The sequence below is a fragment of the Euprymna scolopes genome, chromosome 14 (genome assembly GCF_053919585.1).
Source record: "Euprymna scolopes isolate OS-2025 chromosome 14, ASM5391958v1, whole genome shotgun sequence".
Classification (NCBI taxonomy): Eukaryota; Metazoa; Mollusca; class Cephalopoda; order Sepiida; family Sepiolidae; genus Euprymna; species Euprymna scolopes.
In genome coordinates, this window is record NC_136495.1 from 85,927,286 (window position 1) to 85,943,960 (window position 16,675).

Sequence of the window (16,675 nt, forward strand, 5' to 3'; positions counted from 1 at the left end):
TAATGGCAGCACGTTTATTGTCATTAATGGCAGCATGTTTATTGTCATTAATGGCAGCATGTTTATAATTCTTAATGGCAGCATGTTTATTGTCATTAATGGCATCATGTTTATTGTCATTAATGGCATCATGTTTATTGTCATTAATGGCAGCATGTTTATTTTCATTAATGGCAGAATGTTTATGATGGCAGCCATTAATGACAATGCTGCCATTAATGACAATGCTGCCATTAATGACAATAAACGTGCTGCCATTAATGACAATAAACATGCTGCCATTAATGACTATAAAAATGCTGTCATTAATGACAATAAAAATGCTGCCATTAATGACAATAAACATGCTGCCATTAATGACAATAAAAATGCTGTCATTAATGAAAATAAACATGCTGCCATTAATGACAATAAACATTCTGCCATTAATGAAAATAAACATGCTGCCATTAATGAAAATAAACATGATGCCATTAATGACAATAAACATGATGCCATTAATGACAATGAACATGCTGCCATTAATTATAATAAACATTCTGCCATTAATGAAAATAAACATTCTGCCATTAATGACAATAAACAGGCTGCCATTAATGAAAATAAACATGCTGCCATTAATGACAATAAACATAATGCCATTAATGAAAATAAACATGCTGCCATTAATGACAATAAACGTGCTGCCATTAATTACAATAAACATGCTGCCATTAATGAAAATAAACGTGCTGCCATTAATGACAATAAACGTGCTGCCATTAATTACAATAAACATGCTGCCATTAATGACAATAAACATGCTGCCATTAATGACAATAAACATGCTGCCATTAATGACAATAAACATGCTGCCATTAATTATAATAAACATTCTGCCATTAATGAAAATAAACATGCTGCCATTAATGAAAATAAACATGCTGCCATTAATGACAATAAACATGATGCCATTGATGAAAATAAACATGCTGCCATTAATGAAAATAAACATGATGCCATTAATGACTATAAACATGCTGCCATTAATGACAATAAACATGCCGCCATTAATGACAATAAACATGCTGCCATCATTGACAATAAACATGCTGCCATCATTGACAATAAACAAGCCGCCATTAATGATGATAAACATGCTGCCATTAATGACAATAAACATGCTGCCATTAATGACAATAAACATGCTGCCATTAATGACTATAAACATGCTGCCATTAATGACAATAAACATGCTGCCATTAATGACAATAAACGTACTGCAATTAATGAAAATAAACCTGCTGCCATTAATTATGATAAACATGATACCATTAATGACGATAAACGTGCTGCTATTAATGAAAATAAACATGCTGCCATTAATGACAATAAACATTCTGCCATTAATGACAATAAACATTCTGCCATTAATGACAATAAACATTCTGCCATTAATGACAATAAACGTGCTGCCATTAATGACAATAAAGATGCTGCCATTAATGACAATAAAGATGCTGCCATTAATGACAATAAACGTGCTGCCATTAATGACAATGTACATTCTGCCATTAATGAAAATAAACATGCTGCCATTAATGAAAATAAACATGCTGCCATTAATGACAATAAACATGATGCCATTGATGAAAATAAACATGCTGCCATTAATGAAAATAAACATGATGCCATTAATGACTATAAACATGCTGCCATTAATGACAATAAAAGTGCTGCCATTAATGACAATAAACATGCTGCCATTAATGACAATAAACATTCTGCCATTAATGACAATAAACATTCTGCCATTAATGACAATAAACGTGCTGCCATTAATGACAATAAAGATGCTGCCATTAATGACAATAAAGATGCTGCCATTAATGACAATAAACGTGCTGCCATTAATGACAATGTACATTCTGCCATTAATGAAAATAAACATGCTGCCATTAATGACTATAAACATGCTGCCATTAATGACAATAAAAGTGCTGCCATTAATGACAATAAACATGCTGCCATTAATGACAATAAACATTCTGCCATTAATGACAATAAACATTCTGCCATTAATGACAATAAACGTGCTGCCATTAATGACAATAAAGATGCTGCCATTAATGACAATAAAGATGCTGCCATTAATGACAATAAACGTGCTGCCATTAATGACAATGTACATTCTGCCATTAATGAAAATAAACATGCTGCCATTAATGACAATGTACATTCTGCCATTAATGAAGATAAACATGCTGCCATTAATGACGATAAACATGCTGCCATCAATAACGATAAACGTGCTGCCATTTATGAAAATAAACATGGTGCCATTAATGACAATAAAAACATGCTGCCATTAATGACAATAAACATGCTTCCATTAATGACAATAAACATGCTGCCATTAATGACAATAAATATGCTGCCATTAATGAAAATAAACATGCTGCCATTAATGACAATAAACATAATGACATTAATGACAATAAACATGCTACCATTAATGACAATAAACATGCTGTCATTAATTACATAAACATGCTGCCATTAATGACAATAAACATGCTGCCATTAATGACAATAAACATGCTGTCATTAATTACATAAACATGCTGCCATTAATGACAATAAACATGGTGCCATTAATGACAATAAACATGCTGCCATTAATGACAATAAACATGCTGCCATTAATGAAAATAAACATGCTGCCAGATATCTGTTTATTGAAAAAGGAATGTAATGATGAATTTTGTTTCTGTTATAAAATGAAAATTAAAATAAGGAATTTAAAAACGGACAATGGAAAATGTTATTTGTAAAGTGGGTTATAAAAATTAGGTTAGAGGGTTGGCTTTGTAAGAAACATGTGAATAACAATGCATGCTTAAACACGGAGGCATGTCATGCCATGTGTCTGAGAGGCACGTGCTGGTCATGCAGTGACGTCATGAGTTATGAATTTAGTTAGATAAGTCAGATTCAGGATCAGTCAGTTGGAAGAAGCAAGAGGAGTTAGACGGGAGAAGCTAGAAGAGTCAAGTCACCGTCTGGGAAGCGAGAGGTTTTAGAGGTAACCATGTAAACAACTTTGAATCCCTGAAATACAGAATCATGTCCGACTGGTCGAAGAAATAAACGTATCATCATGTGTTTTTATAACTGCCGTCTTGTGTTGTGTCATTCTACCAAAACAAAGGTAAAGTGAAATTGTATTAATATGAACTTTGTGTTTATAAAAATGTACAACTGTCAAAACGTAAATGCATTCTCAGTCTATCTATCAAGATATTCATAAATCTCCTCTCATTCAATTACAGGCTTGGTTCTCCTGTAGTAATATGTACCCTACCTGTCTGTCTTGTTATATATAAGACCTGTCTCTACTATCTCGACAATATGCACACTCACAATGAATATATATAATATTTAGCATCTCACAACACTCAACAACATGAACACTCCTAAGACTCTCTCTAAGACTCTTATTAACATGAACAACAGCAAATATATAAGTTGTCATCTAGACAGTATTGCTTTATTTTCTTAAATTATCCATAGTTATTATTCACAGTTATGCTACTTTGATATAAAAACAATCAAAACAACAATAAGGATAAAGACATTTCCTTCTGTGATATTGTGTCTAAATTTTAAAAGAATTTCAAAAAATTATCCTCCTCCTCCCATTTACAGATGATGGCTGTGTTTTTACTTGGGGTTCCAATAGTTTTGGTCAATTAGGAGTCAGTGGCATTCTGAAATCATCTAATCCTGTAAGTTGACAATTTTTTTTTTGAAAACTTCTTTTTCAAATTTACTTTCTACATTTTTCACTTGTTGTCAAATTAAACTGAAAAATGTGTAAAATTTGAATAAATTCAAAGTAAGACATATTTTGTATTGTTGGAGAGTATTTTATATAGATTAATGTAAATCTTTCCTTCATAGCTTTTAGACAAAAGAAAAATATGCATACAAGGTGCACGTTTTAAAAATTACAAAATTACAAAACTTTATATTTTTTATTATGCTTGATTTCAAGAATTTATTCAAATGCATCAACATTTTGCATGTATATGTTAACTTGATGTATATATGTTAAAAAAATTGGACCAATTCATATATTTGAAATGTGCAAAAAAGGCCAACTTGTGTAATCTTGGTTGAATAATTTCAATTTATGGCAAAAAAATTAGGATGTGTCATTTTTTTTCTTGAAATCTGAATTTGTTACATTAAAGTAATTTAATGGTCTTTATTGGCTCAAACATTTTCAACAACTATTGTTGCAGTAGTAGTATTTTAATTATTAATACACCAAATAGTCAAGAACAAGTTCCAATGTTAATTAGCAACAAATACATAATACTTCATTTGAAGTTCATATATTGAAGTTAGTTTTCAAAAACAAAAAGATTTTTTTTCTAGGCTGAAACATTTCTAATGTACAAACTTGACTTTTCTTTTTTGATTGTTGGACAAAGACACACATCAGTAAATTGTTTATGAATGGTTCTGCTTATCAAAGTTAAATAATCTATACGTAATAAAATTGTTACATTTTTATCTCCTAACTATCAAACCTATAGGAAGCGAAAGAAGTCATTCCTATGCAAATATTTCATACTCACAATTGGAACTTAATACTGCAGTGTCTTATCTACCTAAAATATGCACATTTCAACTCCATCCTAAAAAAATATTTATTTTGCCCTCCTTGTCTCACTCTTGCAGCTACCACATAGGTAGTAGCAAACATTTTCCTTTACTATTACTCCTCCTACAAGCCCTGAAATCACTCTTTTATTTATTCATCATCAAACTTACCTACAAGACACCAGCTAAAGTAGAGAAGACCAGAAATGCAGCATTCTATACTCTTTCTCTACATATTTCTATATGTATTGCTCATTACTGTTTTGAGTTTTATATTGTTGTCAGCCATGTTTTATATTTTATTTTGTTTATAGTAAAAGTACTTTTTTCTTGCCATTTCTTTTCTATAAAAATGAAATGTTCATGCAATCACAGAATACAATGAAATTGATAAATTATCATTTACAAAAGTTACAGCTTATTGCTTCAGGGAAATCTTACATGAAATCCACATTTTGTTCACACTTCCACAAAATATGATAAACTAGATTGTTTACATCCATTTAATCACACTGCTTTAAGGGTATGAGTATCATTCACACTCTCTTGTTTACAAAGGTATTCTGCATTGTATTATAGAAGTTATATTTTGAGGCAGATTATATACACTGTTGGTCACTATTGTAGAATGCAGTGCGAATCTTAACTTTTATTGCTTTGGAAATATTTTCCATTTACTCGTGTGTATTTTCTTGGTTCGAATTTGCTTTTTTTCTTTCATAGATATCGTGTAATAATAACATTTTTTTCTTTCATAGATATCGTGTAATAATAACATTTTTTTCTTTCATAGATATCGTGTAATAATAACATTTTTTTCTTTCATAGATATCGTGTAATAATAACATTTTTTTCTTTCATAGATATCGTGTAATAATAACATTTTTTTCTTTCATAGATATCGTGTAATAATAACATTTTTTGCAGAATTGCATGCGATTATAACAAATTCTAACCACTGATAAAGAAAGATTATATTTTATTTTAAAAAAAAAAAAAAAATTAAATTATGCAATCATTTAACACCTGACATGTTTTCGCTTGCTCATGCTTCTGATTTGCCTTTTTCATAACTGTTCAGTTTTTTCAACAATTTACAAAATTACCGTATTTTTGTTTGTTTTTATTACTAAACAGGAAAAAACGATTTCCTTTATTTTCCAATTTTGCTCATGTGGAAAACGGACAATGATTTTTTAAGACTATTTGGTACTTTCACATGACAATTTACTAAAACATTCTGTAGTGTTATTATTATTATTATTATTATCCTTCCATCTACTTTAAGTGACAGTAACTACATTAAATGAGCAATGAATACCATAGATGTCAGTGTTCTAAATGGATGACAGTACCAAACATTTGAAGACACATGCCCATCCTTGTCAACAAATGACAGTAACCCCAGTTGATTTTATGTCTGACAGTTGAAGACAGACAATTTCAGTTTGAAGCATTTCAATGGAGGCTGATCATGGCTGTCAATGAGTTCCACTTGTGAATGCAGCCAGTGCTTGCCAGAAGCCGCAAGTAATCGCCCCAAACCAGCACTAATCGCCCCAGTAACCATCAGGTTTTTTCAGGGCCAACAATACTAACAACCATAGTTTCATTTGTTTTCAGGGGCAGTCTTTTACCGAGTCCGTTCTGGTTTTGTATCATACTTCCACTGGGTAATGCATCCTGCTAGTTGTCTAGCAATGTACTTTAGATTTGGTTAAAGTTGAGCAAAGCAATTGTGATCATTTAATTAACCATGAACATTTAACAGATTTCTAGTTTTGCCTAGTTCAATATATTTTTCGCTGGCTCAAATTTTTATCAGGTTCATCCCTAATTTGATCACAAATCCAATTATTTGAAAAAAACAAAAAAAGTAGGCAACAGCATTATTCATTTTCTTTGCATCTTTTGTTATCAAAAAGTTGTTTTCCATTCGAATCTAATGAACAAGCAAACTGTACAGACAGAAACTGAAGAAAAAAGCAAGGAATTGTGGTTAGAGACAGCTGATCATATGCAGATCTGTTATGTATTTTTTGTTTAGTGAATGTTAACATCTTGTGCCACACCAAAAGGGTAAGGAATGTTAGATAAAACATTTGCTGCTACTTCGAAAAAGTGGAAGAAAATGAAAAACTATCTGAAACAGAAATTAAAAAAATACATATCATATATTACCATATGCAAGAATGTCCTGCTGACATTTTTCTATCACAACATAGAAATGACTTGAATTTTGCAATAGAAACAATACTTAAAAAACAACCTCTTAGAAAATATTTTCTTGAAATTTACATGTTCCACTTAAAATGATCTATTTTCATATAAAAATTTCACCAGAAATGGTGGTTGACAGTGGGAAACAAAAAAAAACTAAATGGAATCTTTTATTGAAAAACTTTAAAATTAATTGCTGTTCTATTTTCTTTTTTTAAAAGGTGGAGTTGTAAGATTTAAAAAAATATATAATAATACAGCGTAATCTAATTGAATCCGTTCAAATTTTAAACTTGGAATAAATTTTCTTTTTATGTTGAAATCAGCTTGTGTGTGTCCCCCACTTCCTAACGTTTAAATCTTTTTGAATCTGAGCAGAAATTTACTGAATTGTTATTGACACTAGAAAATCAAAATTTTTAGATGCAATTAAATTTATTTTGAAGTTACAGTTGTTGGATTTTTAATTGTAAACATTTCTATACCTTTAAGTCATCATCAGTAGTTTAACGTCCATTTCACATGCTTGCGTGTGTTGGATGGCTTCTAGAGTTTGGATTGAAAACTAACCCATCTCTGATCAGGTCTTCATTTATCCCTAATTCTCTTAAATCCATCTTTATCACTTCCTCATGTTTTTTACCTTTGTGAACTGAACCTGTTACATCAACTGTTTTACATCTACTAACTCAAGGATTCCCATCCATCGTTTCCATATACCATGTCAGCAAAGTCTCCTATTCTGCACACAGATTCCAAATTTAATTTTCTTCTTAGGTCATCAGGTCTAAACCTGTCCTTAACACACACATTACACATCAATTATATCATTTCTCTCCATGCAACACATATCCTCAACCCTCACTGGCCAGATTTAACTTCCATACATCATCACACTGTACATATGCTCGATAGACTCTTCTTTTGGTTAACAGTGGTAAAGCTCTGGCAAAAGTTTCCAGATCTTCCCCTTCCAACTCTTACAATCACATCAACACCAGTTCCTCCCTGTTCTTCACAGTAACAAAATTTTCCATAAAAAAAAATATGTTCTCCACATCCGAGTTCTCATCGATCTTGTTTTACACTTCAATCACACAAACATCATCATCTCAACTTACCAGTAATTCAACTGCAATGCTTATAACAAATTAAGTTGCATATAGTATACATTTTTCTACAATAATTTACCTTTGGTAAATGTTATAGGTTGAAGTTTTCATAGGAGAGATTGAACCTAACACTGAGAAACATATTCCTTGCCCAGTGAGACAAGTGGCTGCTGGTCTAAGACACTGCATCATCTTAACAGGTGAGTTATATTTATAGGAGAGCCATCATTTGCTGCTTTGAGGTGAGAAGGCAAACTTGATATTTGTAGATTGTGAAAAGGTTGCTTTTATACATATCTTTTTTGTTTTTGACTTGCTATCCTCAAATGAACATTTATTTTTTTGGTTAAATGACACAAAATGTTGAATTTTCAACATTTTGATAAACTTTGTATAATACACTATAAAAATAAATACTTCCTAAGACTCCAAAATTCAGTTGTGTAAGTTCGATTTTCATACATTTTTTTTTTTTTTATACAAAGGAGTCACCATTTATCACAGCCCAGCGGCCACTCAAAGATAAAGGTTAAAGAGTGTACAGTAGTCAAAAGGACAATATCATAGTAATCGTTAGAAGTGTAAATTTGGTAAATTGGATTACTTCAAGGGAACGGCTCATCAAGAACTTGTTTACATTGGACTTGAGGATGACCATATTGTAGTCAGCTGGAAAGCAGGTAAATGGAAGACAGTTCCACAGGTGTGCAGTTCTAAGAAAGAAGCTTTGTTTATGGAATCTACATTTAGGTTTAGGCACGGATAAAGAGTGGGGGAAATTATTGATAGTGTTTTCAGCTAGACGAGTGTTTCTTATAAAAGTTTAGCAAGGGGGGGACGATAGATTGAAGCTCAGATGAGCACTTGCCATGAAAATAATGATAAAGCAGAGACAAGCTTGCAACGTTTCTTCTATGAGAAAGAGGTTGCAGGGAAGAGAAAAGGGCATCCCTACTAGGCTACGAAGTCTATTTTGAACTGTGTCTATTTTGAACTGTGTCTTCCTAACATCTCCTGATCAGATGTGGAAACAATACTCTATCCTTGGACATACCTTATATGGGTAGAGAATTGCATCAGCAGTGAGATATTTACTGGATTGATAGAAGGATCCCACCATTTTTCCAGTGACCATGGCAACGAATTTGATGTGTGTGTTCCATTTCAGATCAGGAGTAAAGGTCAAACACAGAAGCTTGTCAAAACATGGAGCCTTCCCAGAGAGCCATTCATTTCAATTGATGCCAGATGGGGATGAGAACGTTTGATGATATAAAGATAGAAACTTGGTTTTAGATGCATTAAAAGTAACCAGCCACTTTCCCCATTGTAGCACATGCTTAAGATCAGAGAGAACTTGGTTATTTATGGCCTTTGATGTGCTTCCATAGATGGCAGTGTCATCAGCATAAATGTCTACGGATAATCTAAAGATGTGATTTGGAAGATCATTGATGTAGATCAGAAAGAGAATTAGGCCCAGGATGGACCCCTGAGGTACTCCAGTATTAATACTATGAGCTTCTGATTTCTGCTCATCAACCACTACTCTTATGAACCTATCAGAGAGAAATGATTTAATAACTGAGAAGACATTTCCAGCTATACCATAGCTTGAGATCTTGTGAAGTAAACCTTTATGCGATACTCTATCAAAGTCCTCTTAAGCAATATTTTTTATTGCTTTTAAATGCAGTACTTAGAGATCCCAAAGCAATCTCAATACCATTAACCTAAACTAGAATGGCTATTTAAGTTTGTGTGTGTGTATGCGCATACAAATTAAATTATTTATATTAACTTGACAAAAAATGTGGAAATGAATTTTAAATTATTCAATATTTTAGTATTCCTTTAGATAAATATTGAATTTCATTTAACAGATATGTTGAATTTTCTTTTTCTTTGAAGAGATTTATATAATTCTAATTTCATTTCAGAGAACAATGAAGTTTTTACATGGGGCGCAGGAAGAAAGGGACAACTTGGATTTTTAGATTCTAGGAAATGTTTGACCAAATCAGAAAAGCCAATGAAATGTAAGTCAAAGAAGAATCTATAAAACAGTTCTTTTCTTAGGCATGTTTTTTGATACAATACACTGATGAATGTAATTCAGTTTCTATTGCACTTTACATTTGTTTAAAATAAACCACTGCTAATCAGAAGTCATTAATTCCTTCAACTTTCAAATCTGTTTAATTAATCTGAGAATATATATCTTAAATAAACTTCCAAATGAGTGATGCTTACAAGATCATAGAAAATTTGTGTTCGCTCTATTTACAGTGCAGACATGGTTATGTGAGCAGCACTGGCTAAAGATGAAGAAGCATGTTTGGCAATAGAGATGACGAAAATCAAGTTCTGAATTTCAAAGCATGAAAATTGTGCATTCTTCGATTGAAAATTTATTAAGCAAAAGAAATAGAGAAGGAATTCTAAAAGATAAGCAGTGGCTTCAAATTATCTTCAAAATAATTTTATAAATTTGCTATTTTTATCTTTTTCAGTATCATCTTTAAAAGATATGGTACAAGTTATTGCTGGAGCTTTCCACAGTGGCAGTCTTGCAGGTTTCCTCTTTGCTTATTTTCTTCAACTTTGAGTTTTCCTTAAAGAAAAAAAAATTCAACAGAATTCAGTTGATCCTTTATAGGATTTTACTTTTTTTATGTATTGAAATAAGAATAATGAATTTTAATCAGTGTAAAACAAATGTCAGTGAAAATTACTTGTGCATAACTAAGTGGATTTTCTTATGTCATTCTCAAAGTAATGGAGTAAAAAAAAAAAAAAGCCAAAAGCCAATTTTCATTAAAAGAAAAAAAAAAAAAAATCAAAATCAGATGAATTTAATATAATTATTTACTTTTTAAAACCCACTGCCAAACATTTAAAAACTAATAAAAAGCACAACAATTCTTATTCCCTTTAAATTGTTAATATATTTTTCTTTTGCTCAGCTTCAGGCAGCATCTATATTTGGGGCTGCAATAAATATGGCCAGAGTACAAAAACTGAACCAAAAACTGTGCCATTACCAACTGAAATTCCAGCAAGCAACTTTCCATTGTTTACAAGTGATTTTATCAAAGAGATTCATTCAGGATGGTCACATCTTCTTGTGCTCACTGGTAAGTTTGTTTTTTAGATGATTTTTTGTTTTTAATGCTTTTGCCACATTTCTTTTCACTAAGTTTTCGTCTTGTATGAGGGAGGAAAGACAACATAACGAAAAGTTTCACTTATGTTTGGAAATGCATCCCATTTCCTTTTGCATCACATTTACAACAGTTATAATGAAATAATTTAAACAAATATCATGTAAAACAAAACCTTGCTTCAATGACACAACTTATCTGATGCTAATGATTCTATGTAAATGTTCTATTAATATTTTTTTGTTTTTTGTGCAAATTATTTATCTAAGATTTTGAAGTAACAGATTTCTATTTCGAGTAAATCATTGGCTAAAAGTAATTTTAGTTACAAATGTCTTTTCTATGAATTATAAATAAAATGTTTCAAGAACAGATTCCAGTTTTTGTTTTTAGAATTAGACTTTAAACTTATCAAAGAGACATTTGTGTTTTTCTGGACATAACCATACTTTTTCTTTTATGATATGTTTACAGTATCCCAAAATTCTTTCTACAACTTTTTGGACACTGAAAACGTGCACGTAAATCAGTGATTCTCTAAAATTACAAAAATGGAAATAGAAACTGATAAAATGAACTTGTAATCCTAAAACATTACATTAACAGTTTTAGAACAATTTACCGGACATCAGAGAAAAAGTTTTACTTTAATTTATAACTTAAAATTTGATACTTCTAAAAAGTTAAAAATTCAATTAAAATACTTGTATAGGGGTTAAAGGTGGTAGGAGTTATTGAGTTTCTCAATTTTCCTTGTTAGTTTTAAATAAATTTAAATACTTTAAAAACTACATGATCAAGCCCTTTAATGTATAAATTGTGACACTAGATGTGTCTAAAATGTTAAATTGATTCAAATTATTTCAAACAAAATTTTTGTTGAAATGCACTGTACTAAAAATGTAAAAGCTAAAAAGAAAATTTAAAAAGTGAAAACCTGCCAGCACCTAAAAATTGCAAATTTCTCTTTCAATTGTTTTCAATCAGAAAGAATGAATATTTAATATAAAAATATGAAAAAAAAAAGTAAATTTTACAACTCTTTTTTTCTTTTTATGTTATTTTGCATTTGATTTTGACTCTTATGAGTCTTGTGGCTTCAGGTTGGGAACAGACCTGGATTGTTACTTGTTTGTTTCAAAGCTTGATAGGGTTTCAAAATTAACTTCCTGCACTTTTCATAAAATAGAAACGCACTATTAATAATTAAATTTATAAAATTACTCATATTTTTTTTTTTAGAAAAACGCCAGCTTATCAGCTGGGGGCGTTGTGATTATGGTCAGCTGGGACGACGTCTCCATCAAAATAGTGACAGAGAGAATTATGATGAAAAGCCCCAGATTATTGATCTTTTCGACCAGTCAGTGCGTAAAGTCTTCTGTGGAGCTGAACACAATGTTGCTATTGTAGGTAAGTAGTACAATTATTAGTATATGTTAGAAGACGAGAAACCAAACTGATCGAATGATATGAGAGATGGACATGTTTGATTCACCCCAGACAAAGCATATTGCCCCCAGGAGCCATCATTAAAGAGAGGCATCCCGTTGAAGAGTTGTACAGCAAGATGTTTGTTTACATTACATTTAAATTTCTCCATGCCATTACAGTCAGAGAAACAGGGAGCAGAGAGGGAATACAAAGGCAAGAAAACATATCTAAGGAAATAGCAGAAACACTAAAGGAAAACCTTCAATCTGTACTGAAATGGGGGAAAAAAATGGATGGTCACATTCAATACTGTCAAGACTAAGCTCGTTTTCTTTAATAATTACAAGAAACCTTCTCAACCACCAAAAGCTATGGCTAAAGATACATTACCTCAAAGTACTTTGTTCAAATTCCTCGACTTAACATACACAGAGAACAGGAGTTGTAGCAGATACAGTGAGAACATTGCTAGAGGAAGGTGGACTAGAAAGTTACGCCTGAAAGTATCCGCTAGAGGAAAGTGGACTAGAAAGTTACTCACGCCTGAAAGTATCCGCTAGAGGAAGGTGGACTAGAAAGTTACGCCTGAAAGTATCCGCTAGAGGAAGGTGGACTAGAAAGTTACTCACGCCTGAAAGTATCCGCTAGAGGAAGGTGGACTAGAAAGTTACGCCTGAAAGTATCCGCTAGAGGAAGGTGGACTAGAAAGTTACTCACGCCTGAAAGTATCCGCTAGAGGAAGGTGGACTAGAAAGTTACGCCTGAAAGTATCCGCTAGAGGAAGGTGGACTAGAAAGTTACGCCTGAAAGTATCCGCTAGAAGAAGGTGGACTAGAAAGTTACTCACACCTGAAAGTATCCGCTAGAGGAAGGTGGACTAGAAAGTTACTCACGCCTGAAAGTATCCGCTAGAGGAAGGTGGACTAGAAAGTTACGCTTGAAAGTATCCGCTTGAGGAAGGTGGACTAGAAAGTTACGCCTGAAAGTATCCGCTTGAGGAAGGTGGACTAGAAAGTTACGCCTGAAAGTATCCGCTAGAGGAAGGTGGACTAGAAAGTTACTCACGCCTGAAAGTATCCTGTACCTCTACAAGGCCACCAGTCACGCATGTATGGAGTATTGTTGTCACATTTGGGCTGGTGCATCTGTTACTCGTCTCTCACTCACTCTTGGACAGGGTTCAAAAGAGAGTCACCAACATGATAGGTACTGAACTTTTATCTAAGCTTCGGCCTTTGTCCCATCGATGAAATGTTGCATCCCTTTGCCTTTTTAATGGTGGATGCTCTGACGAACTACAAGCCTTTGGTCCCTCAAATAAATATCCCCAACAAACCAGACAATCAGCAAAATCCCACCTCTACACAGCAGAGATCCCTAAATGTAAGAAAACCTTCTACTCTAATAGTTTCTTCCCCAGAACTACTAGACTTTGGAACTCCCTTCCAGGTTCCTGCTTCCCCAACTGTACTGACATGCAGAAGTTCAAGTGTAATGCAAACAGACATCTTGCTGCTCAACTCCCTACATAGTATCCCTGCAACTTATGTCCCCGATAGTAGCCCCCTACATCAAAGTGGCACTGTGCCTTGTTTAGGGTGAAAATTTTGAGGGTTAGTTCTATCACCAGAATTCTATCACAGAGGAAATTTTCCAACTATCAGAGAAGAAAGATTTGGTTGCAGAATTTTGAGCAGACAGAGGCCATTTCTTTATTACTCGCAGGAAAAAGTGATGATCAAGTCAGTGTGGTTTCAGTTCACAATGGGAAATTTGATTAGTCCAAAGTGGAATTAAAGACCAACAGCTGGGTAAAGCTTATCAGCATGTAAACATATTGGTTGGATAATGCAGGAATTGTTGCCCATTATTCACCACACTATTATGGATTTTCCAGAAATTGCGAGTTCCTAGTTTTCTGGTTATTTTAGTATACTTTCTCTTAGCTACATCATTGTAAGATTGTAATCAATCTTAGAATGATACTATAAATTTCTATCGAATTTTAGTTACTTATGGAAGAATAATTGCTGCCTCAGAGCAGCGCACAGTTCAAGGCAAACTATTAGGAAGAATAGGGCTTTCTATAGAATTTCCGCATGTGGTCATATGCTTCAACACCTATTTTGATTCGTTTGGTTATCTCATTTACACAGTGATCATCAGAGAGAGAAAAAGTTTTACTTCCTGTGACGTCTCTGATGGATCAGTTCATTTGAAGCATTTCATCATTTTGAGTAATAATTGATATATATATATATATATATATATATATATATATATATATATGATATCACCCAATATATCACCTTAAAAAATGATCAGTGTTCCAAAGCATTTGTCGCAAGAAGTAAAGCATTTGCTGATCCTTATATGATCTGGGAAATGCCTCGAAAAGTCGTGCAATGGAAAAATTATACATGCAGTCACCAGCTGCATGTATATAGCTCAGGAATCCAAGTCAATCGCTGAAATGGATCTTAAAATCCTTAAATACATTATTTGAGCACTGGCATACAGTAAATAGAGTTGCACCTATGTTATCAGACAAAGTTGAGGCAGGGTACAGTCCTGGGTCGAAAAGAAACGATATATGAAATAGAAATGCTGTGTTTTATCATCTGATTCTAGACTATATTCTCTTATCAAGAGGAAGTTCCAAATATAAACTCCAAGTCTATGAATCTTTACAACAGAGTGGGATATATCCAGTTATGTAAAAATGAGTTGATGAGATTGAGGAAGTTTCAAGATTAACTTCCTGCACTTTTCATAAAATAGAAATGCATTATTAATAATTAAATTTATAAAATTACTCTTTTTTTTTTTTTTAGAAAAACGCCAGCTTATCAGCTGGGACGATGTCTCCATCAAGTGCTAGGATATCTAGGAATTTTACTAGGGGAAAGGATTTTTTTGCAGTTACAAATATTTAAGACAATGGTCTTAAATATTTGTAACTGCAAAAGAGGAAGTATATGTATTGCTTTTGCAATTTTTTGTCATTTTTAGTTATTTGATAGAATGAGGTGTTTCTTTGATGTCGGTAAGCTCCCACAAGCAAACAATTAGCCGAGTCATAATGCATAAGGTTGTAACTTTAGGAAAGCTTACCAGAGCTAAATGCACAGTTCCTTTCCATGTGTGACATCGCACTAGAGTTATCTTGATATTATAGAACAACCACTTTTAGTGCTACTTAAGAGTTAGGGCTCCTGTATTATCAGTCAGAAACAGCAACCAGAACCCCCAACCTGTCAAAACAAAAGATTTTCCCAGATAGAGAAAGAGAGATAGCATTCAGGCGTAGTCAGTAGCACAGGTTTTATATCAGAGTTTTCCTTCTCCTGGATGGATAACCTTAAAAAATCTATGGGTCTATCATATGGAGAGTAGGAATCTTGCACCTGTGTTCTATACCAGATATTTCAAAGCATCTGCAGATATAAAGAAAAAAAAAAACAACAAGCAATATATGTATTTATCTTTATTTATATAATAGTGAGGGGCCGGTCATAAAATAGCTTAAATATGATATTTTAATTTGTTTTGATTTCATTGTATTATTATATAGTTGTGATTTCATTGTATTATTATATAGTTGTGATTTCATTGTATTATTATAAAGTTGTGATTTCATTGTATTATTATAAAGTTGTGATTTCATTGTATTATTATAAAGTTGTGATTTCATTGTATTATTATATAGTTGTGATTTATTGTATTATTATATAGTTGTGATTTCATTGTATTATTATATAGTTGTGATTTCATTGTATTATTATATAGTTGTGATTTCATTGTATTATTATATAGTTGTGATTTCATTTTATTATTATAAAGTTGTGATTTCAAAAGTAAAAAAAAGTATTTAGGTGTCATCAACTAGAATCGAAAGCAAAACATTCAAAGCTAGTGACGTTATCACTGCACCAACATGACACACTTATAAACCGATTAAAAATAAAGATGAATATACAAAATTTTTAACAATTTTTTCCAATTTTGACTCCTTAAAAACAATTTTAACTAAAGATCCATAAAAACAATTTTAACTAAAGATCCATAAAAACAATTTTAACTAAAGATCCATAA

The 16,675-nt window shown here is 32.3% G+C and overlaps 1 protein-coding gene across 3 annotated transcripts in view; it reads left to right on the forward strand.

Moving 5' to 3' along the window:
- The window catches only part of LOC145293144 (secretion-regulating guanine nucleotide exchange factor-like), an 85,043-nt gene that overhangs the window by 67,054 nt on the left and 1,314 nt on the right, over positions 1–16,675 (forward strand). For all 3 annotated transcript variants that reach the window (XM_080139565.1, XM_080139564.1, XM_080139566.1), the window contains 6 exons: positions 3,688–3,767; positions 8,080–8,182; positions 9,923–10,021; positions 10,496–10,558; positions 10,949–11,119; positions 12,389–12,559. In XM_080139565.1, coding sequence (XP_079995691.1) covers positions 3,688–3,767; positions 8,080–8,182; positions 9,923–10,021; positions 10,496–10,558; positions 10,949–11,119; positions 12,389–12,559 — 687 coding nt within the window. The remainder of the gene's footprint in view (positions 1–3,687; positions 3,768–8,079; positions 8,183–9,922; positions 10,022–10,495; positions 10,559–10,948; positions 11,120–12,388; positions 12,560–16,675) is intronic.